Source organism: Rhea americana, unplaced genomic scaffold (genome assembly GCF_003343005.1).
Source record: "Rhea americana isolate MKP2758 unplaced genomic scaffold, rheAme1 scaffold_421, whole genome shotgun sequence".
NCBI lineage: Eukaryota > Metazoa > Chordata > Aves > Rheiformes > Rheidae > Rhea > Rhea americana.
The window spans coordinates 72,617-98,566 of NW_028186559.1; the positions used below are offsets into that span (position 1 = coordinate 72,617).

General features: G+C 54.6%; 2 protein-coding genes across 2 annotated transcripts; both read left to right on the forward strand.

Annotated features, from left to right (window-relative positions):
• The first annotated feature begins 1,102 nt into the window (after positions 1 to 1,102).
• Positions 1,103 to 14,632, forward strand: LOC146590057 (adhesion G protein-coupled receptor G1-like). Its single transcript, XM_085315207.1, has 14 exons — positions 1,103 to 1,246; positions 5,383 to 5,470; positions 6,054 to 6,479; positions 7,091 to 7,214; positions 7,470 to 7,617; positions 8,985 to 9,113; positions 9,968 to 10,084; positions 10,485 to 10,530; positions 11,007 to 11,107; positions 11,196 to 11,311; positions 11,959 to 12,230; positions 12,881 to 12,992; positions 13,269 to 13,537; positions 13,710 to 14,632. The coding sequence occupies exons 2-14, from the start codon at positions 5,386 to 5,388 to the stop codon at positions 13,829 to 13,831; spliced, it is 2,067 nt and encodes a 688-aa protein (XP_085171333.1). The 5' UTR covers positions 1,103 to 1,246; positions 5,383 to 5,385; the 3' UTR covers positions 13,832 to 14,632.
• Positions 14,633 to 14,728: 96 nt separating this feature from the next.
• On the forward strand, positions 14,729 to 25,246 carry ADGRG3 (adhesion G protein-coupled receptor G3). The gene is made up of 14 exons (XM_085315206.1): positions 14,729 to 15,102; positions 16,071 to 16,275; positions 16,904 to 16,933; positions 17,207 to 17,360; positions 17,736 to 17,856; positions 18,612 to 18,752; positions 19,063 to 19,185; positions 19,276 to 19,315; positions 20,098 to 20,198; positions 20,730 to 20,842; positions 21,243 to 21,535; positions 22,417 to 22,510; positions 23,113 to 23,399; positions 24,006 to 25,246. Exons 2-14 carry the CDS (start codon positions 16,227 to 16,229, stop codon positions 24,119 to 24,121), a joined length of 1,662 nt encoding a protein of 553 aa, XP_085171332.1. The 5' UTR covers positions 14,729 to 15,102; positions 16,071 to 16,226; the 3' UTR covers positions 24,122 to 25,246.
• Positions 25,247 to 25,950: the final 704 nt, after the last annotated feature.

Genomic DNA, 25,950 nt, shown 5'->3' on the forward strand with positions numbered 1-25,950 from the left:
GGTGCTACCCCATGACTGGGACCTGCCTTGTAAAGGCCAGGATGGTGCAGTGGGTGCTGGCAAACACCGATTTGGGATGTTCTTCCTGGACCACCTCACTGTTGTGGTCAGTGCTTGGCCAGGGGGAGGCTGAAGATGTCTAGGAGGATCTGCCCTATTTATGGGTCCAGTCTAGGCCACCACAGGACAAGGCCCTCAGCAGATCCGTTGCACTCGCCGCTGTTGTCAATTATCGAGGGTGGAGGAGGACGGAACATTTTTCTTGACCATTTTGGTGTCTGAAGGAAGGACACAGATCYGACCATCTTAGGTGCCGTGTGTTCCCCTTTCACTATGGACGAAGTGAGATCGCACTGGTTGGTTGAGTTAGCTGAGGTGTTCATGGCCCTGGCGTTTTTTTAGGAAATGGAAATTTTGTAATTTTGAACATTTGAGATAAAGCCCTAAGCAAAGCCGCTGCCTCCCGAGCCTACGATAGCAGCCGTCCATCTGTGCCCTCCTCCCCCGGTGTCCTCCCCGTCAGCTATCGGGTGAGACTCCCTCGTCTTTCTGCGGAGGAGATGTTTCCTAGCAGCCCGTGAAGGACAGGAGATCTGGAAAGAACCTAGGCTGGACCCGTGGGAGTTTTTATCTTTTTTTTTATTATTACTATTATTTTTATTTTTTTATTTTTTTGGGCCTGTCTGCAAAATTCAGCCCGTGCCCACCGAAGCGAAGCGCTGCGTGCAGTCCCCAGCGGAGCCCCGAGCCGGCTGCAAACGGGCACGCCGAATCGCAGCCCCGCGGCCGGGCGGGGGGGACGCCCGGCGCTGGCTGTCATCTCGGAGACGGGAGCGCCGAGGCGCGCAGCCCCGGCACATGTCCTCCTGAAAAAAAACCCTCGAGGCAAAAGCGAGAGGAAAAACCCCTGGGTCTCCTCGTTTCCGGTGTTTGTTTAAGATATGAGAACATCTTCCTTTCTCCTTGGAAAAGAAAAATAAATAAAAAAAAAGGCATGTGAGAAGCCTGAGCCGCTGCCAAGCGTCCAAATACCTGGCGCTAAGTGACCCGGACGGATTTCTCCGTAGTAACAAATACCGCCTTTTTTTCCAGGTTGAGCGGACCTAGGGGTTTCGTAGGATGGGAACGCTCCCGCGAGAGCGGGCGGCCTCGTCGGCGCCGCTGGGGCCGCTGGCCGGCGCGAGGCAGAGGATGGGCTTCGCCCGAGGAAGGCTCCCAGGGAGCGCTGGGCTGCGGAAAACCGGAGGTACCGGAGCGCATCGTCGTCCCGGCTTTGGGTAGGGAAGGAAACTGCGGCGGGCGCTCGCTCCGGGAGCCGGCAGGGAGCAGCCCCCGGCTCGCCGCAGCCCGGGCTCTTCCGGCCGTGCCTTTTGTGGGCGCAGATAGGAACGGAGTTGTCCCGTCGAAACGCCCTTCCAGGGGATTTTATCTCGGCTATTGTTTCGGCTCCGGAAGCAGCAATAAAGCGAACATGACGTTGCATCTGGGCGAGCGTCACATCGGGGTGAGCCGGGCCGTTCGGTCCGGAGGGGAAATGCCAGCTGCCCTTCCTCGGGGGTTTTGGCTCTGGGGTGAACTTTCGGTAATGGTTGGTGCTAAAAGGGGCCGACCCCTTTCCGCGCAGCTGGGAAGCCTGGACGGGGCAAGCGCGGCAGGATGGGCCGAAGCTCATTCCTCCCGCTGGCCCCCGAGCCGGGATTCCCGCCTGGAGAGGCTCCGGAGGACGGGCACAGCTTGGCTGAGCCCGGGTGTCGGGGTCTCGTGCTTCGCACCCCCAGTGCGTTGGCTCCGCACCACGTTCTGCATTCCCAGACCTGCTGCTCCCGGCGTTAACATCGGCGTTGGCACTGCATTGGCACTGCGTCAGCACTGCACTGCATTGGCACTGCACTGCATTGGCGCTGCATTGGCGCTGCATCGGCACTGCACTGCATTGGCACTGCATCGGCACTGCACTGCATTGGCACTGCATCGGCACTGCACTGCATTGGCGCTGCATTGGCACTGCGTCAGCACTGCACTGCATTGGCGCTGCATTGACACTGCATTGGCACTGCATCGGCACTGCACTGCATTGGCACTGCATTGGCGTCGCATTGGCACTGCATTGGCATTGCATTGGCGGGGGGTGGCTTTCAAACAGCCCCGGTGCTTCCCTTTGCTTCCCGTGCGGTTATCAGCGCCTCGCGCGCCTCCTCCCACGGCGTCTTTGGGATCGGCTCGGCAGCCAGCCTCGCTCCGCGSCTGGGTGCGTTTGCCTTCTGATCCTCGTGCCGTTCCCTGCCAGGCTGATTTGCCACAAATCGCCTTTGTTTCGCCCTCCTCCTTCCGTGCTCCCCACGGCAGCCGGCTGATTTACAACCCGATGCCCCCGTTTTCCTGGGATGGCAAATTGCTACCTGGAGCAGACGGGGAGGGAAGATAAGCGACGTCTGCCTAGGGCTGGGCTGCCGCGGASCGGCTCCGGCAGGCGATGTGCAGGCGCAGGATGTGGCCACGGAGCTGAGCTGGCCGGCGAAGCTTCCTCCTCCTCCTCTCACCAYGGCAAGGCGGTGAGCAGCTGCAGTGCGCGCGCCCGGGGATGAGGACGCTGCTTTCGACGGGGCTGTAAGCCGCTTTCTAACGCTGCGGACGCGCGCAGCCGGGACGATTTTGAGAGCRACGCTGGAGCGCGCCTCGGCTTTGGGCGTCGCTGAGCACCGCGGGGTGCAGGGACAGCCCTCGTGTGATGCTTTTCTGCTCCCAGGAGGCTCCGTTGGAGGCTTTCACGGGTTGCATTAGGCTGTTTGCAGCCGATGGGGTCCTGCGGGAGCGGGTTTTTACGTGATCCGCTCCGGTTTGCAGATGTGGGCTGTTTTCAGACCGGGCTTTCCCCACCTAGGGTTTGCAGCAAAGCGCATTTCCTTGGTGCCAGCGCTGTCAAGACCGACACGAGTGAGGTTTCTCATCAGGCAGCTCCTCCGAAGCGTTGCTCGGCGGCCGGGCTCGGGGCCGGGGGCTGCTGGGGTGAGGCTGGCTCACGGGCCCTGCCCCAGCGCTGTCGCTGCRGCGTGGGAGGCTGAACTCGTGGCAAGGAAAGGGCGAGAAGTTTCCAGAGCAAGCGGCATAGCCAAGACTGGTGTGGCCCCGAGGCCTGGGGCGAAGCGAGATGGGAGGGCCCGAGAGCGAGAAGCGTGTGGTTAGCGAGGGCACGTGGGTCCGTTAGCACCTTTGGGCTCCCACCGCCGCGTGAAGCTCCGGGCTGGTGTGACACCGCCTGCCCGGGCGGTCCCATCCCTGAGGTCCCCCATGCCCGCCCTGTCCCCCGGGGCCACCCCGCCGGCGGCGGCTCCCCCGCTCGCCCGTGCGGGGTACCGCGGGCCGTGCCGTCCCCTCCTGGCGCCCGCATCCTTCCAGGCATCCGCTTTGCACCTCTTGCAAGGGGGCGGCGCGGGACGACGTTGCCAGGCTGGTCGGAGAAAGGCGACGAGGAGCTCGCAAGGGCCGACGGACGGACGCGGTGAATTCAGAGCGGCGGCTCCGGCTCCCCGGGGCGGCAGGCGGAGCAGCTCCCCGTGGACCTCGGACCCTGGCGCCGCTCCGCAGGGAGAGCACAGCTTGCTATAAGCATCCGCGCAAAGGCGGCGGGTGCTGCCGAGCCGCGGGCAGCTTTTGGCAGCTGCGCTTGCTGCATTGGCACCGGCGAGGCCGCGGCAGGGCAGCACCGCGCGGACTGGCACCCAGGGCAGGGAGAGCCGGCGTCCGCGTGGCTGGAATGACTTTGGCAGTAAGAATGAACATCAGGTCCGGCCCCCCCTCCCCCCCCTCCCCGCCAGCGGCGTTGGGGGATGCTATTTAGGGAGAACACATGTGCCTGGCCGATTTCCGCCGAGCGTTTCCCTCRTACCGCCCCGCACCCCGCATTGCTGGGCGGGCGACGGCCGCGGGTGCATCCTTTCCGCATCTGTTCATGGACCTGCTCTCCGCGAATGCGCCTGGTCCCTTTTTGACCCTCGCCTCCGCCGCCTCCGGGGATTGCCGGAATTCCCTCTCTGCGCGCAGAAGTTGCTATTTTATTCAGTTTAAACCCATCTCGTAGTACTTTTSTCTTAGTTTTGCTGCGAAAGCCGCGCTGCGACCCAGCGACTGCGGTTCTGGGCCGCGAGCGGGAAGTGGAGAAAGGCTGCCTTCCTCAGATGAGGGCAGAGCCCCATCCGCCCCAGGTGCTCGGGGCCGGGCGAGGAGGCACGTTGGGTGGAAGTGGCTGTCGCTCGTGGTGGCAGGCGCTGCAATAAGGCCACCAGTCCCTTCGAGCCTGGCCAGGGGCATGTTCCCATCTGCATGACCCGTGTGGCAGCTGTAGCGTTCCCACGCTCTGCTTTCCTCTCCTGAACCGGAGCGGGTTGCACTCAGCTCTGCTGAGCGTCGCCGGTGGTGGCCCACACGCTCCRCTGTCCCTGCCGGCGTGGCCCCGTGGGGCAGACCCCCGGGCGTGTGGGACGCGTGGCCCCAGGTGGGCACTGCAGCTCTGCGATGCATAGGTTGCTTTTTATTTTCTTTCTTAAAGGCTGTGAAGGGACCATTCGCTCAGGCCACCTGGTTCGTGCGAGGCAGCCACAGGGCTACCTCTTCCATAACACTTGTGTCCAGGCAGCTCCTTTCGCCTGCAGTCCCGACCAGACCTGGCAGTGACCCGCAGGCGATAATGTCTGAGGCGAACCCAGCTGGCTCGGGCCATGTTCTCAGCAGCTTTACTTCTATGATGCAGGAGAAATCTGCTGCCTTTGCAAATGGGAGACCCCGAGCGGGTTATTGCTCTGGACCTTGCTCCATCTTCATCTCCGCTGGCCTGGCTGCTCAGGATTTATCTGTCAGCGCAGCTCTGTTTGCTGGCCACAATGTGACCAGCCCTTCAGCTAATCTCTAGGAGCTGAAAGCATCAGTGAACATAAATCTAGACCTRGTGAAGTAGGAAACCGCCGTTTCCTTCTGTTCCTATCGCCCATGTTAACAAGCCAGCAAATGAACTGAGAGCTGAAGCAGCAAGAGGAACAGGAATCCCTTGCTGCRCTGAGCTGTTGGCAGTTGTGGTGCATGCAGAGCGTGGTAGGCACCATCTCCATGCTAAGGGCACAAGGACAGGGCCTCCTCACACCTGAAGTCCTTTCAGCTGTGCTGAGTGTCCTGGTACCCATGGCTCTTCCGGGTGGCGATGGCACCAGGGAGCTCTTCCTGCAGGACCTGGCTGATAGCCCCTTCTAAGGCCWGAAAGGCGAGCAAGGAACTCCTGCTTTCCCACCCAAGCAGCAGCTCGCTTTACTCTCCATCCCCTGACCCTGCACTGTGGCTATGGGCGATACTCCTGGCATCCCAAACTAATCAATTTTCTTTGTGACCTTCTAGGTGATGCTTTCTCCTCAGAGGCACCTGAAGCGAAGAGAGCCATCCRTGATGCAACTCTTCCTTCTGCTCTTTCTCTTCCCACTCCCAGGTAGGCTGCCTCAAGCCATGTCCTGCCCTGGGCTGGCCAGATTTGGGCTCCTGGAAGGAATCAGCAGCCCCAAAATGGGAGGGCTAAGGGGTACCTAGAGATATTTGCAGTGTGGTTTCTAGAAATGTTTTGCGGGCTTGTTTGAAAGCTTGAATTCCCCTCTTGCTTCTGGTCCATTGGGGTCTCCAGGGCAGGGATCTGGARGTGGTCTGATACTTTCCAGAAACACTTTGGAGACGGAGAACTCCTTTGCTTTATYGGGCTCTGTCAGCCCCAGGGACCTGCATCTGGGAGAGGCCGGGGCCCAGAAAGGGAGGGGAGGTCCAATGTCCTGAAGAGCCTGAGCTCACTGTTGAAACCTCCAAGCGTAACCGTAGACAAGTCACAGAGCTGGCTTAAGTCACTCACGTCAGCCAAGGATGAGGTCATGCATGTTTTGGAGACAGCCTGGGCCAGGGGGGTGGCAGAGTTGAAACACACCTGACTGCTGATGTCGCAGCAGTTGGTTTGCCGGGGGTGGCTGTCCCGGACCCTGGAGCCCCTCTGGCTGAGGTGAACATTTCCCTGTGTTTGTGCAATGCAGGGTTGGGGGAGAGAAGCCACCAAGAAGAGGACTTCCGCTTCTGCGGTGAACGAAACCAAACTGAGAACAGCTCTGTCATCTACGAGCATGGCCCTGCCATCATCTCCATTGAGAACACGGCCCAGGCGCTGATAATAAAAAGGCCCTTTTTGCCAAACCAGAGAAACTCTTATTACAAGTACAGTTTGCCTCCGACTTTGGGCAGATACCGCTTCTGTGTCTACTGGTTCAAGCCCAACAAGACTCTCAAACTTGCGTATGGAAAACAGAACTTTCTCCTGGGAAAAGACCTGTCTGGTAACATCATCTGGGGCAAAGAAAATCAGAAGACTGAAAAGAACAACAGCTCTATCTTCAATGTGTCCTATATTTTGAAGGGCCAGAAGAACACCTCCCTTGACAGTTCACCCTATTACTTCTTCCCTGGTAAAGGCAACTCAATGTTATTTTAACGAAAGAAGAGTTAATTTTATCCCCAACCCACTCTTCAGCACAGCAACTGTGTTGCACTGATAATTTGTTGTAGCACAGTGTTCTAAGGACACAGCTCAGGGTTGATAAGTAGTAGAAGTAGTTTTGCTTGAAGCAGCCTAGAGGCAGCCCCTGATACCCACATTTCCCTAAGGTAAGCAGGTTCCTAAAGATGAAAGCAGAAGATCCCTCAGATTTTCAGAAGTGCCTCGGCCCACCAAAATCCGTGGGACTCGTGTGCCTTGCAGAGATCTCCAAGGCTCCCATCTGCACTGCTAGACACCTAGCTAAGCTTAGACAGCCTGGCCTTGATATCCTCTGCTGCAGCTGAGCTCCAGCTGCTTGTTCTGGCTGCCCAAGGCGACCAGGAGAAACCCATTGGGTCCTAGTCTCTGGTTGCTCTTCCAGGTACAAATCCTGAGGGCCTCCTCTGCTTTCTGCTCCCSATGGTCTGCTAGAGCTTAGTCAAGGGGGGAGTCAGCCCACAGCCCAAGGGTGGCTYGAGGCATGGAGGAAGCTGGCTCTGGTTGCTTTTCCCACAGTATTTCCTTTTGTGTCCCCACCAGCTTCTCCAGAAAACATGCCTGTCTGGGAGCAAGATGTGGAAAAAGAGCTAACCGACCTAGACAGCCTCATGGTGCAGTCCCCCACAGTGGCTGCGGGAGTCCCGGTGCACAGGACCTTTCGCAAGTGAGTTCCTAGCTTGAGCCATTCCCAGGCTCTCATCAGGCTCACAGCTTCTTACTGGCCAGCCCAGTGCAGCCCACTGGGCCCCTCCTGGTGAAGGCCAGGCAATGACTTTATTAAAGCAGAGGATATTTATTGAGCCTGCCCACGGTGCCAGAGCATTTGCACGTCTTTTTCTGGCTGGAYGATGGAGGCTTTCAGAGCAGAGCTTGTGCCTTCTGTCTCCCACTCACTCTGCACCCTGCTTTTCCCCAACAGCAAACTGCAGGAATTTGAGAAGAAGCTGGCCAAGGTGGAGTTTGAAGGCCAGAATCGGACCTTTGGGCAGGCTGCCATGCATGCAACTGTCCTGAAGATCGAASCCAGTCAAGCTCCTCAAGACGTGGCCTTTGCTTCCCAGAGAGAGGTGAGTTCAGGCTGGGAGCTGAGCAGCAGAGCATGCAAGGATGAGGGCTGAGGAGAAGAGTCCYGTCAGCGAGAGCTCTTGCAGGCGAGGATGCGTGGCTGTGACCCTGTGGCCCAGAACAGCCATTGTGGGAGCTTTGATGGAGGCACTTGCCAGAGCCCTCCTTGTTCTTGGTCCTTTATGGAAGGTGGTGAGGGACTGCAGTGATGCTCTGACTTCCTGACTTGTAACCTCTGGGAAACACCTTGCATCACCTCCCGGGGCCTTGGTGGGAAGGAGTTAGCAGAAGAGAGAGGCAGAGAGGGGTAGGGAAGTGTCCCCTCYTCTCAAGTGCCTGTGAGGAGCTGTGACTGGGACAGGAGGAAGAGCCACAGAATCACAGAATGGGTATGGTTGGAAGGGACCTCGGGAGATCATCTAGTCCAACCTCCCTGCTCAAGCAGGATCACCTAGAGCATGTTAGACAGGGTTGCATCCAGGTGGGCTTTGAACATCTCCAGAGAAGGAGGCTCCACAGCTTCTCTGGGCAACCTGTTTCAGTGCTCCGTCACTCGCACAGTGAACAAATTCCTCCTCATATTCAGGCAGAACTTCTTGTGGTTCAGTTTTTTCCCGTTGCCTCTAATCCTTTCTCATGGGACAAYTGAAAAGAGTTTGTCCCCATCCCCTTGACACCCTCCCTTCAGGTACTTACACACATTGATAAGATCCCCCCTCAGTCTTCTCTTCTCCAGACTAAAGAAGCCCAGCTCTTGCAGYCGTTCCTCACAGGGCAGRTGCTCCAGCCCTCTGATCATCCTTATAGCCCTRCGCTGSACTCTCTCCAGTAGCTCCATGTCTCTCTTGTACTGGAGAACCCAGAACTGGACGCAGTACTCGAGATGAGGCCTCCCCAGGGCTGAGTAGAGGGGCAGGATCACCTCCCTCGATCTGCTGGCAACACTCTTYCTAATGCACCCCAGGATCCCATTGGCCTTCCTGGCYACAAGGGCACAYTGCTGGCTCATRGTCAMCTTGTTGTCCAAGACTCACAGCTCCTTCTCTGCAGAGCTGCTCTCCAGCAGGTCAGCCCCCAGCCTGTACTGGTGCATGGAATCATTCCTCCCTAAGTGCAGGACTCTGCCATTTCAGAGGACAGAACTGTAGTCTGGAGATACCTTCTCCTTCACTCTGCAGCCTCTGTGTGGACTGCGCAGGGGGCCAGGAGATGCRATCAGGCACTGTCGGGCTCCCCAGCTGGCACGAGGCAGCAGGAACTCCCTAGCCACGCTATATCAGCTGATGTCCCGAGCTCCTGACAATCTCAGTCCTCCAGCATCCTTAGACAACTTCCCAACTGATCTTCTCCAATGGGTTTCTTGTTGCAGGAGGGTAGAGAGGTCCATGGATTTTCAGTGGAACTGCCAAGAAGCCTGTTCACGAAGGTGAAGGACAYGGAGGAGAAAGCGGAGCACAGGGTGCTCCTCATGGACATCAACAGCCAGACCATGTTCCAGGTAATGGCCAGGTATGGCACAATGAGGTGCCTTTGCTGTGCAAGGAGGGGCTGGTTGTACAGGACTGCGCAGAGTCAGCTGGAGCAGGAACTGGTCTTACAAATAAGTGCCAAGCATCCACCTGGGCTCTTTGCTAGCCTTGCCTGGTCACTCTTGGCAGAGCTGCACCCTGTAACATCACCTTCAATTCAACCAGGCTTTGCTTTTTCCTCTGCTCCTCCTGCAGCCCTCTGTGATCCTCAGCCAGCCCCAAACAGATTAAGCCTGTGGCACCTAGGCCAATGGGCGGCTGCTCACTTGGAGAAGGTGCTGCAAAGATGCTGAGCTGAACACAACCACAGGGCACCATGGGGGCATGAGAGTTAGAACAAACTGCTCATTGGGATGTGCTTGACTGCAGCCAGTCTCTAAGTCATGGAGAAATAGTGCAGGGAAAAGAAGACACGAAGCCAGGTTCAGTTGCCAGGGTGGCATTCATCTTGCTTTGCTTTATAGTTGGCAGAAAGGACCTAGCATGTGTCGGGAGAGGGTTTGTGGTGTGTTTTAAACATTTGCCCACTGTGGTTGAGGTAGATGATCACAATGTGGAAGTGCTTTTGCCTCTACTTGAACTGGAAGGGATGAGCAGGAGTGCAGACATCTRTGCTCAATAGATACTGCTGACAGGAGAACCTCAGTCCCGGTGTGTGAGCCATTGATCTGGGAAAGAGGCCTGGGCGTTGCAAGCGTGAGGTGGAGACATGACAAGGAAAGAGGCACGGGACCTCTCTCTTTGGGTTTCTGGGAACTCTCAGCACCTTYATGCTTGGCAGCTCTCTTTTCCTATGTTGTCACTGTCTCCTCTTTCTCCACAGGATAAAAACAGCAGTCGTGTCCTGGGAGACAAGGTGGTTGGCATCTCCCTGGTGGACACAGTAGTGGCCAACCTCTCCGAGCCCGTGGTCCTCACTTTCTTCCACAGCCAGCTGCCGGTAGGTGGAGGAAATAGCCTCACTAAACCTGACCCCTCCGGGAATAGAGAGGCAAGAAGGGCTCAGACCCTGCCAGCTCAGAACRTAGTCACAATTCAGCAGGTCCATGTCCATGCCCTCAGCCTGCTAGTAAAATCTGCTAGGTGTTCTGAGGCTGTACTACAACCACATTTGCATCTTGTGCTCTCTCTGTGGCTCTTCCTGCTCCTGTCCAGGAGATGCTGCTTTGCAGATGCGTCAGAGAATGGTGTCTGTCTTGAGCCCACACTCATGATATGGCCCAGTTTGTCTCCTGAAAACTTCTAACCTCCTGCCCCATCTTTCCCTCTACCAACCTTGCCATCCGTGTGTCAAACCCAGAGATGTRTCCTGATCAGGGACCATGCTTTTTTTGTTTCAGAAGAATGTGACCCGTCTGTGTGTCTTCTGGCAAGAAGACATCACCAGTGAGTATTTGAGTGTGGGAGCTTCTGCATCTGGGTGTGAAGTAGAACATTGTCTTTGCTCATTCTGCTGTTGCAGGTACCAGCAATGGGGAACCAGCAGGGCTGACCCAGCTGGCATGTAGCAGTGAGAAAAATATCCTCCTCACCTTCACACACYCCCTGTTAGCGATCTCTCTCATTTGCATCTCTCTTCCCTTCTCTAATTCCAGGGAGCTCTCTATAAAGTTGTCCCAGAGGGTTGTTTCAGGCTTTTCCCTTCATAGTGCCCGAACAGCTGTTACTTGCTCCCCAGGGGTGGGTGCTGATGCCTCTGAGGGTGGCAGTCCTACATATATGTATGTTCTTGCTGTGTGCTCTGTATGGGGCCAGCWAGGACCCCCACCTTTGTCCTCTCCCCTGCCATGGACACCTTGCTCTGAAGGTCAGAAAACTTTTCCGTTGCATTCCCACTGCTCACCAGGCTCTCTCCCTTGCAGCACACTTCGGTAACTGGAATAACTACGGTTGTACAACAGTGAAGGGGGATAACCAGACAGATTGCAGATGCAACCACCTCACCTACTTTGCTGTACTGATGGTGGGTATTGCTTTCCTGGAGCTCTCTGCATCCTTCCCCTCTGCAGAACTTCTCCCTCACTACAGTTCTTGTTCCTCCTTCTCCTCAGGTATCCTCCCCGGAGATCACCTATATACACAGGGATTACCTGAGTATCATAACATACATTGGCTGTCTTATCTCAGCTTTGGCATCCATTTGCACCATCTTCTTCCTCTACTTCAGGTACAGCCCTGGAGTCTGGGTGCAGARATGAGTTAGCAGTCTGACAGGTCACCCCAGGCTCAGTGTGTGCATCGTTCTGTAGGTGCATCCTTTCCTTTGCTATTAGACCTACATGGGCTCAAGCTTTCCAAATGCAGTTGAGAAGCATGATGAGGGAGCCARATTTGCAGAAAGCACTGAACCCTTCTCTCCAGAAATCAACCCCTTTTGTCAGGTCTCCTGGAGTGCTYTCTAAAACATCTACTTTTCAGTGATTTTGGAACATCAGTTTGGTTATTATCATGGATCCAGCAAGCAGAGGCTTGCAAAGATCTTTTCAAGGGTCCAGTGGAGAACAGAAGGGTGTTCTCTCAAGTAGTGTCATTGATCCTAYATGGATGACAGGCAGAAAATATGTCACTCTATTCCCCCCACACCGTGATCTGGATTTGCAATACAGAGCTAACTGAAGGGATCTGGATTTGTATGTATAACAGTCGTTCCCATGTGCGGGATTAGCGACTTAGCCCCCCTGACACTAACAGAGGGTCTCCTTACTCTTTTGATTATGGTGAGTTACTCCAGCTGGAGTCTTGGGGTGTTGTGGGGCACCAAGCTGAGRGAAGTGGCCAGGTGTGGTGGTGAGACTCTCCCTCTCACTTTTCCAGAAGCAAGCAACGAGACCAAATCACAAGCATGCACATTCACATGAACCTACTGGGCGCCATCTTTCTCCTGGATGTCAACTTCCTCATCTCAGAGCACTTGGCTTCCAGCAGTGAGGCAATCTGCAGAGCTGGGGGGCTATTTCTGCACTTCTCTCTCCTGAGCTGCCTGACGTGGATGGGCATCGAGGGTTACAATCTCTACCGGCTTGTGATTGAAGTCTTCAATGCCTACCACAATCACTTCCTCCTCAAGCTCTGCTTAGTCGGCTGGGGTGAGTTTGGGAGAGGCAGAAACATCCCCAGGGTAGAGGCAACAGGATATAGGAGACACACAGGTAGACTCAGATTCTTCTCCTAGAATTCTTTCTTACTGTATGTGGTGCCTGGATGGGGATGTAGATGTAAATATGGAGGAGCAGATTCTGAGAGCAGAGGGGTCTTTCTGTCAAGGCGGAAGACAGCGACGGAGAGCAGAAGCTGGAGCCATAGCTTCAAGGGCAGTTCACCCTTGGGGTGGCACAGCAAGGGAAGCATGTGGCAGCCACTAGTTGGAGTCTTTAAGTAGCGATGGGATGTTCTCTTTCTAAAAGAAACATTCAGGACAGCCAGGAGAAATAGCTTTGGTGAAGGAAATCCCTGCCTCGCTTTGCACAGGAGGCTGCAATAGCAAGATCTTATGATCTTTTGTGGCCTAAAAGTCTATGACCCTGGGAGACCCACCAGCTGTGGGCTGTGCAGTACAGCTCACTGCCCATCCAGGGCAAATGCCAGGCATCCTTGTTGCGTGCTCTATCCTTGATTCTCCCTGAGGAGAAACTGCTGTTTCATACTGCATACAAGGAGAAAGGGACAGTGAGTCCTTCCAGTAGGTGTGAGGGCCAGGAGATTATGGCTGCTGCTTCATTCTGTTCTTGATACCCAGGTCTCCCCTTCTTTTGCGTGACGCTGATCTTCTTTGCTAACTGGACGAACTATGGCCCATTCTCCATTCCAGTGTATGAATCCACTGGTGGCAAATACACCAACGCAACCATGTAAGTCATGGGAAATGTGTTACTTGGTCCCYGATCTTAGATAAAGTCAGCTGGTTGAACCACCAATGTGTCCTATAGACTTTCCATAGCTTGCCAGGCTGTGGTTTTACTGGCTTCTTTGGGATTTTGCATAAGGTGGGGGGAATCCCTCTCCGTGTTTAGCCAAGCTGGGTGCTGAATTTGTCAGGCACCTTCCTGCCTGCTTCCCCGACCTGTCCTGCTTGTGCCCTTGTAGGACAACAAAGCATAACTCTCTACCCTTTCTCCACCCTCTAGATGCTGGATCACAAGCCCTCTGATCCACAACATAGTGAACCTGGGTTTCTTCAGCCTGGTGTTCCTCTTTAACTCGGTCATGTTGGGGGCTATGCTCCGGGAGCTCCTCAGGCAGAACAAGAAAGGCCACAAGTTCAAGCATGTCCTAGCCCTCTTTGGCCTGAGCGTCCTGCTGGGCATCCCRTGGGCACTGGTCTTCTTTTCCTTCACCTCCGGTGTTTTCCGCCTTGTCTCCCTCTACATCTTCACCATCATCAACTCTCTCCAAGGTGAGCCTGTGGTGATGGGCTCCCCTGAAAGCATTTGTGGGGTATTGACAGTGCCAGTGGTGATGGGTACAAGAGGAGCTGGCCTTGGCAAGCTGGCCGGCTCATTCTTGCATCCTATTTTTGCTGATCCCTCCAAGGGGTTTTCACTTACCCTTTCTTGCACCTCTCCTAGGTTTCCTCATCTTCCTCTGGTACTGGACAATGGTGCTGCAGGCGAAAAAGTCCCCTGACTCCCAGAGCAGTTCTGACAGTATGAAACTGCAGCCCAACAGCAGCCAAAGCCATCCTGACTGAGCCCTCATGCTGCCAGCGCCACGGAGCTCCCTCGCCAGCCCRGTTCCAGGCTGGCACCAGGTCTCCCAGCAAGGAGGATGGCTATGGGGAGGGAGCTGAACCCATCACGCTTTGCTACCACACCTGCCCCACATGGCTACTAGGAATGCAGAGAAACCTGCACGAGGGTCTGGCCGTGCGGAGCCCAGCACCATCCGTGGCTGCACTCTCCTGCCCGCTTCCCGCTGCACCCATGCACCCTGGCCGCGGCAAGCACTGCCCCTCGCCCAGCACCCACTGATGCCGCCTTGCCTGTCCTTTGCTCTGTGCCATGGCCAAGGCTCCAGGGTCCCACCAAGGCAGCAGGTGCAGCTTTCGATGGGGCAGCTGCCTCCCTGTGCCACGTGGGGCAGAGCCATGGGGGGACAGGGCTGGCTCCTGGATGGAAGGATGTGTATGGCACGGGCCAGGCCATCCTCACTCGTGCTGGGAACAAGGGCTGTGATGATAAGCGGAGGACAGAACTAGGGTCTCCAGTACCGCCTGATGTCTCCTCCATTGTGCCTGGGCTCATCCTCTGCATTTGTTGTGGGGCAGTGGGTGGGAAAGGCCCCATCTTCACCCCATGCAGCAGTGGTGGTTACCAAGAGGGTCCTTCCCCAGCAAAGACTGAATAACTCTGTCCCTGCAACACCCACTAGCAGCTGGAATAATCTATTTTTGTTATTTTGTTGAATGTTCTATATTTTTATATGGTATAGAAATTTAACGTTTGCGCTCATACATCAGAATTGTGCCCATTAAAAATGTTCCTGCTCTGTTGGTGGCTGTCCCGGGTCTCTCTCCCATAGGTGCGTGTGTAAGCTATCCATGCGGGTGAGCCTCCAAGAGCTCAGCTGGAGCCTGGGCTTACAAGTCTCCTTGGAGCCACAGACCCAACCGGAGTCTCTCAATGCCGTGCAGTTTCCCTTCAACCAGCCTGGTGCCGACCGAGGCGGCGGCGGCCTCAGCGGGCCCGGGAGCATGAGCAGCATCATCCTACAGCAAGAGAAACGGAGGCATGGAGGGATGGTGGCGTGGGTCGCTCAGAGCCATGCCCATTTGAGCACTGAATCTCTCCAAGGATGGAGGTTCCCCACCTCTCCGAGCCCCTTTTCCAATGTCTTACCGCYTTCAGGGTGAACTTTTTTTTTTCTAGTATCTAATGGGAATTTCCCAAGTTCCAGCTGGTCCTTGTTGCTTCTCGGCCCTCTACCACGCCCTTGCATGGGGGTTCTTCCACCCAGAGGCAGGTTTTGGTATTCGTCTTTGCTGAACTTCATGAGGTTTCTTGCAGCCCATTTCTCCAGCCTAGCGACGTCCCCRCATGCTAATGTAACCTTAACAGCCTACGATACCTTGCTGAGGCTGAGGCAGGTAACAGCACTATCAGCAAAGCACCAYGAGCACAATTTTGATAAGATACGAAGTGACAAAGGAGGCAGGAGAATTTTTTTCAAAGGGACAGGGAGCCGTTACGATCCCCTCCAGTGGCTATTGCTAGGCAGGCAAGGGGAAGGCCAGTCGAATGATTCATTTTGCAGCGTCCCACAGGGCCGGGATCTCTCCAGCGGGTCTCTTGCTCCCTCCTGTGCTGAGCACAGCCACGATGCAGGCCTGGGCTTGCGGCCAGAGCTCAGATCTAAATGTGCAGCTTGCAAATGCAGTTTTTAATCTCCTAACCCACCGGCTTCTTTGCAAAACTCTACTCCTGCTTGTGGGTAATCCACCTCCGTCCTGGTCCGAGCTGTTTTGCCAACAGAAGCATTGCTTGCAGCCGTGGAGGCAGACCTTCTCGGTGACGGTGTTATTTCTGCTTTGGGGTAAAGCCGGGCTTTCGCCTCCCTGTCCCCACTGGTGTTGAGGAATCCTAGTGGTTGGCTAAGTGGGAGAGAGTCTGTCCGGCCACAGACTTACGTCCCACCTCCTTGCCGCCCACAAGCTTGGGGTCGTCCGGCTGCCGGGCGCAGCCACTGTGCCTGCAAGACGCTCAGGAGACCAGGGCTTGGCTGGCGGCAGAGATACCCTGACCCCCGTCACCCCCCCTCCCTTTCCGGGACGGGGGGGTCATCGGCAAAGTGGGCTTTGGTGCGGCAGGTCGTCCTCGCCACGGGAGAGCGGGGTGAGGGGCTCCGGCAGGGCGGGCAGGAGAAGTGCCTCCGGCCGTTATCGGCGTTGCTGCGAGGTCAGAGGAGCGGGGTGTTTGCCAATCCACAGGAAGGAGCGCAGTATTCGCGTAAGGGAAGTGAAGACACTGCCGTTGCCTCAGGAGAAGCCACAAACCCTGGGGGAACCTCCAAAAGAGCGACGTAGAGGGTGAGGGAGCAGAGAGCGGCTGGCGAGGGTCCCGGGCTGCCTGGAGACACAGAGCAGCAGCATGAAGCGCCTGCTCCTGAGCTCGGTCCTGCTGCTCCTGCTGCTGCCCGGTGAGTGCCTCCCTTGGGGCGATGGGTTGGTTTGTAGACCACAGCCGTGCTTCAGCCCACAGGGAGCGAGATGTGGACAGGGCTGGGCTGGAGGGTCCGCTCCTGGGATGCAACAGAGAGCTGGGAAAGAAAAGGGGAGCAGAAGGCTTTTGCTCGAAGCCCCTCTGATCTGTGTTGCCTGGGCTGTGTACTGCACTGYAGTGAGGTCTGCACCAGCAGGGTCCTGAGCAGAGTCTGGATGGGTCCCGGTTTTAATAGCCATCCCCAGCAGCATGGGATCACTCCTGCAATGGTGGCAGGAGGCTGGACAGGCTGCTGGAGGGCAGCTCTCCAGCTAGACACGGTGTTCTTGCGTTTACCAGCCCGCACGTCTGCCCACTTGTTTTTTGAAAGCTTGCACATTTTTAGTATCTAAGCCAGCCTGCAGCCAGGATGGTCCCAGCTTAACTGAACGGATGAAGAAACCTCTCCTTTTGTTTCTTGTGAACCTGGTACCTGCCAGTTTCTCCCAATTCCCTCCATTCCTCTGCAGGAAGGCAGCGCAGAAGGATCCCTATCTCCATGCCACCTCAGGACTGACCCTGTTTTTCTTTTTCTTTTCCCCTTTTCCCACACCCTTGCCTTCCAGATGCTGCCAGAGGACRGGAGAGCTGTGATGGTGAGTGGCTTCTCTACCCCCATGCCTGAGCCCCGTGTGCTCTGAACCACCCCAGGCGGTGGCCTCGATCTTGTAGCAAGGGAGAAGGTGCCCACTCCTGCCAGGGCCGGGGGGCTCCCATGGTGGCGAAGGGCTGGAGCCCAAGCAGGCAGAGGCGGAGCTGCCTCCAGCCAGGCTCTTCTCGCYTGGCTCCCTGTACATTCCCTGCATCCCAGCAAGGTGGAGGCGGCTGGGGCATCCTGCGGGAATAAGCCGGGTTCCCTCCTCTCTCAGCCCTGAAAAGGGGGGACAACAGCTACAGCTGCTGTAACACCACCGTCAACCCGGAGGAAGAAGGCAGAGTGAACGTGATGCTGTTTGCCTGGTGCAAGGAGCTGCAGCAGGCCAGCAACCTGGCATGCAGGTGTCTGAGGGAGAAGACGCACAGGTAGGTGAACCCACAACAGTGCAAGAGGGGACCGAGCTTGGGGAATGTGGAGTGCCTCAGGCCACTCTTGCTATTCTGGCAGGGCGTACGGAGTCAGCCCAATATGCCCCGGCAGGAGGAGCCCGTCTGCTGGCTCTGGAGCACGTCCTCTCTGTCCCCTCTGCCCCAGGAGCAAGGGGTCCAGCCCACAGCCCTGCCCAGCAGCGCCTGCGTGGGAGAGAGGGAGGCAGCCCTGTGCTAGCTTGGGGCTACAGTACAGCTGACCCCACTGGGAAGAGCTGATCTGCCCCGTCAAACTTGCTGGCCTCRGTCCGGTATGCTGAGGCCACTGCGTCCCCACTGCTGTCCCCTGTGATGGCCCTCTTGGCACCACAGGTTTTTGCAATCTGCAAGCTTCTCCACCGGCAAGAAGATAGCAGGGGTGAAAGCGCTGCTGGTGAACATCAGCAGAGCCATCCTCCACAATGATGTCGTCTTCTCCTTCTCCGCTTCAGAGGTGAGAAATACTTGTCTTTTCCTTCCGAATGGGCATTAATGAGCCTGACAGCCAGGCAGCTCATGCCAGGAAGCCAGGCCTCTGCAGGAGGCGATAGGAGGTTTGCTACCCTAGGAGGCCAGTGCTGGCCCAATGTGCTTTCCAAGCTTTCCTTGGCCCTCTCCCTTACTGCTGGAGGCAGGGCTCAGTGTACCAGAGCGTGCTTTTCTCCCAGTCATCCGCACAGTTGCTTTCTGAATCCTTTAGAAACTTCAGCATCCCATGGCAACGAGTCCTCCAGATTAACAAGGAACTGCATGAAGAAGTGCCTTGAAGAGTCCTGTCTCTTTGGCCCTTTCTTCCCAAAGAGCTGTCCCAGGTTCCTCAGGAGGAAAGTCGGTGGTGGGTAGGAGGGTGGCCACATGAGGACAAGGTTGAGGAAGACGAGGAGTATGTGGGACCTCATGCCTCCTGTCAGCCCTGAGACTCTGCATTGTCTGGGCATGTCGAGGGACTATGTCGCCATGGGACGACAGTAGGTTGGCAGAGAGGTCCTAGAGTCTACTCCCAGCTCTGCCCCAGCACCTGCTGAGTGCCTGCGGACAAGGCTTTCCCCTTCTGCCTTCAGGCCTCCTGGCAATTTAACTCAGTAAAATCCASCTGGGGAGGGCTGAATTTGAGTCTAGAGCAACACTGGCAGGTCCCAAGAAGAGAAGTGACAGGGACAAATGGGACGCTATCAGCAAATGATCCCCCACCGTTGTTCTCCGGTGCAGGGCCCCAAGAGGATTAACTCAACGGAGAGGGGGAACACAAGCAAAATCCGACTCCCCAGGGAGCTATTTCAGTCCATGAGCAGCCAGACAGCCCAAGTGGTAGTAACGGTGCTCAACACCAAGCAGCTCTCCATGTTCATGGTAAGAACTGTCATTTCCAACTTTCCTCTGGCCCTGCTCCTGCCCTTGGCTGTCCAGGACACTATCCAGGAAGGCATTTGCTGCATCGGCCAGCGGCCAGCGATGAGGGCATGGGTCTGGTGGGCACCTCCTGTGAGAGGACTGTGAGAGCCATGCAGGGTCCTCAGCTGGCTCAGTAGGGGCTGGAGGACTTCTCTTGTCTGAGCACACCAGGGCTGGCCTGGCCACTGCTGGGAGAGGACTGCAGGCTCTTGGCAGAGCAAGGAGAGCCAAGGCAGACCCGCTCACACAACACTTCCCCACTGAACAGGAGACCAACCGGACACARCACATCCTGGACAACACAGTGGTGGGCATCACAGTGGTAGACGTGAGGGTCACTGGACTCCGGGACCCTGTGCAGCTCACCTTCACCCATAGGCAGCTGCCAAACGTAAGCCATGCCCTCCCTCCCTCTCCCCTGGTGCTGTTGCTCTCCCCTCACCAAGGTCTCCCAGCTCACTGCTGCTCTCTCCCATTGCAGAGTGTGCGCCCCCAGTGTGTCTTCTGGGATCCCAGCAAAGGTAGCAGCCTCAGCGGGACTCAAGTGGGCTCCTGAAACTGTGGTGCCAAAGCCCATTGAGGGAAGGGAGAAAGGCTACTGGGGAAAAGCCATCAAAGCATGGCACTGAAAGACTCTAATGACTGCTGAAAAGCCTCTGGCCTAGGGATGAGGATGGGTCAGCTGCTCTGCCATGGTCTCAGCCTCCATGTATTGTCAGCTCAGGAACACCAAGGGCTTTGTGTGGACAGGGGATGGCTCGCACGGCCGGAGAACTCTGTCCTGGCTCCCAGGACTGAGACCRTCTAAGGCCAAGGGGTTCTTCTGGGCATCATCTGTGGGACTTTGTGTGTGCTGTGACTATGCTTTKAAATTCAGAGAGATGGGTCCAGTTTAGGGGATTTTGATGAGGAAGAGCTGCTACACAGCAATTGTCTATACAAACAGAACAAGGTGGATCCCCAAAGGTCYTTTTAACCTCTTGATATCACTTGCATGTTCAGGCACCTAAATAAGAGAGCTCTTCTCTAACTACATCGTCCTTTACTCACTGCTGGTTAGGAGGATGCCATGACATGGTCATGGCTGTTTCATGGGCAGACATGCCACTCTTCAGATGTCCCCCATGCCCTTTGCAAGCCAAGGCAAACATAGCCTCCATCCTACCATCTCCTTCCTCCCCAAGAGGCTCTGTTGTATATCCTCAGCCAGGACTTGAGGCCTCTCTGGTGGCCACGCCAGGATGTGCTCACTGAGAGGGTGTTCTGCCTCATGTTCACTGTTTTCCCCACATATCTTTTGCAGGCCAGGGAGGAGGCTGGAACACCAGTGGATGTATCACTCAGCTTGGGGACAAGGGGACAGTCTGCTCCTGCAACCATCTGACCTTCTTCACTCTTCTCCTGGTGACAACCCTGCTCTATACAGCTCCTGCTTTTACCCTGGCTGTTGCTGCCTGCTCCCCCTTGGCTGTTTGGTGCCTTAAATGTCATAGTAGCTGCACTTCCAGGGATAAGCAATTGTATCTGCTTCCCAAAAAAGCCTAGCATCGCTTCACAAGCCATCATCCTAAAATCAAACCCCAAGCCAGCYTAGTGACCTGGAGGGCAGGAGTAGGTCAGCAGAGGATGTAAAGGATGGAAATGGTCTGCACTCTACCTGTCAAAGCAGTGAGAGTTAGAGATCTGTTCTCCTAGCTGGAGGTTTAGAGACTGCTTGTGATCCATCATAACTTTAATTCATCTCTCGTTCCTCCAATCCCAGAAAGAGGTTCGCTCTTCTCAGAGCCACTGTGTTCCCTGTTCCCTCTAGAGCCCTTCTCAGGGACAGTGGTCCCATTGCTCTAACCTGAGGGAGCCATAACTCTAGTAGACGCAGATGGGCTTTCTAGGCTGGTTCTAGGCCTATCTAACTCAATGTATGTGTGTGTTTGGCAGAGTTCAACTCTGGACAGGTCCACAGCACGGGCCTTGATGGTTATTGCAAATGTTGGCTGTGGGGTAGCCGTGGCTTCCTCAGTCTTCTCCATTGTCTTCTACGTCTTCTTAAGGTAGGATGTGCCCAGCTGCATCCTTGGGCTCCACAGAGATTTGTCAGCCTGAGGGACAAGAGATATGTGGGACCTGATGCGCCCAAGCCTAGTGCCTCCGCATACTTAGATCCCACATGCTCTTGGGCGTGCTGAAACCTACTTGTCCTCCAGGAAAAGGGGTGATTTTTCAGGGCAGTGGAACTGGGTGCTCAGAGAGTAACGCTGCCRTGTGGCTAGTGTCCAAGGCAAGGGACTTAGAATATCCCCTCTCTCCTCCCATCAGCATTTCCTGGTGTGATTCCCCTCTTGCCATATCATATGGCGCTCACCCCTCAGCACCAAAATCCATTTTCTCTCTTTCCTGTCATGCTCACCATCTGTGTCTTCTGCCTTTTCTGCTGCCTCTGACGACTCTCAGGTGTGTGTACAAAAAGTTCAAGTCAGACAAAACCATCCGGATCAACATGGCACTGCACATGAACCTCATCAGCAGCCTGTTCCTTTTCAACCTGACCTTCCTGTTCAACAATTGGATCCCTAGTATGAGCCTGCCAGGGCTGTGCAAAGGGCTGGGGGGCTTCACTCACTACTTCCTGCTCTGCTGTTTCACCTGGATGGCTCTGGAAGGCTGTCATCTCTACCTCCTCTTTGTCAAAGTGCTTGGCACCTACATCCGCCACTACCTGGTGAAGCTGTGCGTCATCGGCTGGGGTAAGCACCATCTGTCCCGGGTCATTCAAAGTGCATGGCCAGACCTGGGTCAGACCTGTGAGGGAATATGGCAGTGTCACTGCTCAAAGTGTGCTCTCAGTTTGCACCTAGTCCCAGCTGGCGCCTTTGCTCCTGCTCCTGCTCCTTCCCCCAGCTCTCCTCCCCACTGCTGGGGCAGTGCTGCCTGTGAGTCTCCTTCCTCCTGGAGAGTGATGCAGCGATGCCGTTCTCGGAGGAGGGCTGGAGCAGAGCACGTGGGGGATCAGGGAGGACTCTGCAGTCCAGGAGTGCTGTTGCTCCAATCAGAGGGCAAATAGGTYKRTATAGTGAGAGGGAGAGAGAAAGASCCCCATTCCTTCTRTAGCTCTGAAATGCTGTGATTGGAGCTAGGAAGTGTCTTATATGGACTCAGTGATGCAAATGACACTGCCCAGAGAGGATTTGAGATGACTCCTACAGAGGATCTTCCATCCTGCTGAGGACCAAAATTACCTACCTTATTAAGCAGAGGAACTCCCTGGAGAGTCTGCTGGGATTTTCATTATCTTCCCTCTGCCAGAAACCCATGTTCCCCAGCACCACACCTGTTCGGGAACTGCTTGGCATCAACAAAGCAAATGATCCTGCAGAAAGTTTAGTGGACAGTGCCCTCAGCTCAAACCCTCCTACCAAAAGCTGTTACATCTTCTCCACATCATGTCCAAGCACCAGCTGTTGTGCCTCCTRCAACCAGTGTACTCTGAAGCTCTTTCTAAACTCCATCTTCCTAAAGAACAGCACATTCAGGAGTAGCAAGGAAAAAGCAGAGAACCCAAGCTGACCATCTTACCTTTCTCATGGATTTCTGTCGCCCTTCACACCCATCTCCTTTGTTTTTCCAGGTTTCCCTGCTCTTGTGGTCATTGTAGCAGGAAGCATTGGCAGCTATGGAAAATACAGCATTCAGGATATAGATAACCAGCCCATATTCTCCTTGTGAGTGACACTGTCTTATGTAATTGTCCACAGAGATTAGATGGCTATTTGGCATGCGGAAAGGTAACTCACTGACCACAGAGCTTTGTGTCTGTATCGCTCAGCTTTATGCAGTGCTTCTTCTTCCCTATTTTTGATTTAAAATGAGTGGCTTTCTATAGCCACACTAACAACCATTGCTTGTTCATGMCGGCCTTCCGTGGTGCACGGCTGCCTGCACAGAGTGCCAGGACACTCAGCAGGGAAGAAAACCTTATGCTAGGCAGGACCAGCCYAGTCATCACCTCAGTCAGCCTCCTCTATCATGCCACAGGCCCCTAGATCATGGAAAACAGCTAAGGTCCAGTTAGATTTCCRTTATGCACTCCTCCACTTTAGCTGAAGAACACATGAAAAACAGATTTGCACTCCTATCTCCAATGCTTCACTCTGACCTTGGAAAAATCTGCCAYGAGGGCATTTCCTGCATCACTGTCTCAATGGGAAGACTTGCATCCCAAAACTTATCCTCCTGGGGAGATGCTGGGAGGGTTTCCATGGATGCTACTCTGATAGTCTGGAGGAGCAGAGCAACTAGAGTTGTTGATGTTGTTTCTTCTCAGGTGCTGGATCAATTCTGAGCATGTCATGGTCCACTACATCACAAATTGTGGCTACTTTGGCCTCATCTTCCTCTTCAACACAGTGATCTTTGGGGTTGTGGCCTGGAAGAACTACCACCTGCAGAGCTCCAGGCCTGCGAAAGAGAATAAGGAGGCCTGGAAAACGGGCCTGATGGCAGTAGGACTTTTCTGCTTACTGGGAGCCACCTGGGCTTTGGCACTTCTCACCTATGGCAACACTTCTGTGCCCACACGCTACCTCTTCACCATCCTGAACTCCCTTCAAGGTGAGGGGCCAGCCTGATGCTTGGGAGCATGTTGGCAGCATGGGGCTCTCAAGGGTTGGGCTATGAACACAGGGAGAAGCAGGAGCAAGCCTGGCAGTGCTTAGACCAGTGGTCCTAAGGCAGAGCCCCAGCACAAAGGTGCCCTTCCCTTTAACAAGGAGTGGAGTGACCCAGTCGAACTGTAGGTCCCAACAATCAGTGTTGAGCCTTGAGCTGGCTGTAAAGGTGCTTGGAGGAAGAGGTGGTTGGCAGTAATGCAGTCAGGGCTTCCAACCCACATCCAACCTTTACTTGGGAGCATTTCCTCCAAGGAATCCATTCTTTAACAGAGGAACAACATGATCCATCTGGGGTCATAATTTATCACCTTAAAGAYGGGAAGTCCTTACTGAAGATGCAGGAATGAGCTGGAGGAAGTGTGGGGACAAAATCCTTCCTGGAATTTACAGCAATGAGCTCAGAGTTGTTCTCTGCAGCTCTGTACTTGCAGGGAATGAGCTAGATCAGGGTCATGTGCATCCCACAGGGGCCAGCAAGCTTCCCAGAAGGATGKTTTTTACCCTCTCTTGCTGCTGCTGATCATTGTCTTTCTCCCTTTCTCTACAGGTCTTGTCATATTCATCTGGCTGGTTGTCCTGTACTATCCAAAGAAAGAAGAAACAGCTGGCTCCTCCTCCCATATCATCAGAAATGACAAAACCACAACTGTTTCCCAGGACTAGCTGGTTAGCTGGATGTCCCTCCCTGCCATTGAGTGTACCTACTGCAAGCAAGCTTCTGTTTTAAGGGATCTAGCTTCTGCCTGGAAAGCGTGAACTGGGAAAGCAGTTGGGGACCCTGGCAGAGAAGCATGGCTCCAGAGTCCTCACAAGTGCCTCAGTTTCCCTTTCAGTGGGGGCGAGCCCCCATAGCATGGCACTTTGCTTTGATTGCTTTTTCCAAGTAGTCTGCCTTGGGCAGCGTGAAGCACCTCATGCGAGGAGCTGTGGATACATCCTTTCTGCTCAAGTCAATCYGGGTAGCAACTTTCACATGACCTCAGAAGTGGCCCTCAGCTTTCATTTCCTAGGAATGCCTGCCAGGAGAGCAGAGAACCTATGAGCTGTCTGCATTCAACCTGGATGGAGCAGTCTCAGTTTTAGCTCCTTACTGCCAGCAGAACAGACAAATTTTGGCACTGGACAAGCCTAGAGATTGGTTTTACTGCTGTACCCAGACTCTGCAGATTATTTSAGTCAGGGGGAATTTACTTGCCCAGAGCCAGGAGATTCAGGTCTGGAGATTAGCAAAAAAGCTAAACCCCATAGACTTCTCAGTAACAGCTTCCAAATGAACCRTGACGGATTTTTTAGAGCAAGGGCTATGCTGTACTTCCAAGTCCAAGGGCTGCTGTACTTAAAATCATAGAATCATAGAATCGGTAAGCTTGGAAGAGACCTCTGGAGATCATCTAGTCCAACCTCYCTGCTCAAGCAGGATCATCTAGAGCATGTTAGACAGGGTTGCATCCAGGAGGGCTTTGAATATCTCCGGAGAAGGAGATTCCWTAACCTCCCTGGGCATCCTGTTCCAGTGCTCTGTCACTCTCACAGTGAAGAAATCCTGCAAGACGTTTTCTGCAACACGTAACGATCTCAGTGAGGATACTTTATTTCAACACTTTGAGTGTTAGGCAGCTGCAATTCCTAAGAACTCAGCCAGCTGCACTGTGGCTCCTTAGAGCTGCACTGGGTCCTTCACACTGTTTGCCTGAGTGTCTGCCCATAAATACACAATCATCTTGCCAGAGAAAACAGTTGTCTCTTCTGTATTTGTGCTTTAGTATTAAATCTCTATCAGCTGTTTAAGCAGTACGAATTTAGTCTTTGATGGTTACAAGTCAATATTTATTTTCTTTATTTTAAGGATGTGCAAAAATCTTTCTAGCAACAGGTCCATTTGCCATCATTCAGAAGGAAGAAACACACRCACATACACACGCTCAGAGCAGCACTTTTTCTGTGCTAAAGCTACATCATCTGTGTCACAAAGAACTAAGCAAAGTCAAGTTTTGGTGGGTAAATAGCTAACRTGAACCCTTCAATCTCCCTGCATTTCTGTGTGATTCTTTCCAAGGAGGAAAAAGTAGGAAGGAAGAACTTCTCCTCTGCATTCAAGGTTTCTGGAAATTTGTTCTCTACAAACGAGATTATTTTAGAAATGTCTCATTCCCCACTACTKTGAAAACTCCCAATCCTCCCAGTATAAGAAAGACCCTGGGGAAAAACAGTTACTGCATTTGCTCCCTATAATTATTAGGCAAAGCCCAGAAGCAGGGCTAGCTGCAGCTAGTATCCTGCAGCGCACATCCGCATGCCCAATATCACACCAGACGGATGGAGGCCTACAAGGCATCATCATGCCCTGCTTTTACTCCTGGTTCTGGCCTTGTACCTCAGCTTTTCCAGATACATATTTCAAGTCTAGTCATAGTGGGTCAGGAGAGGATGAGAAGCTGCTAGGGTTACTACAAGGAACAAAAACACCCTGACGTAGTTCATCCTTTGAGCAC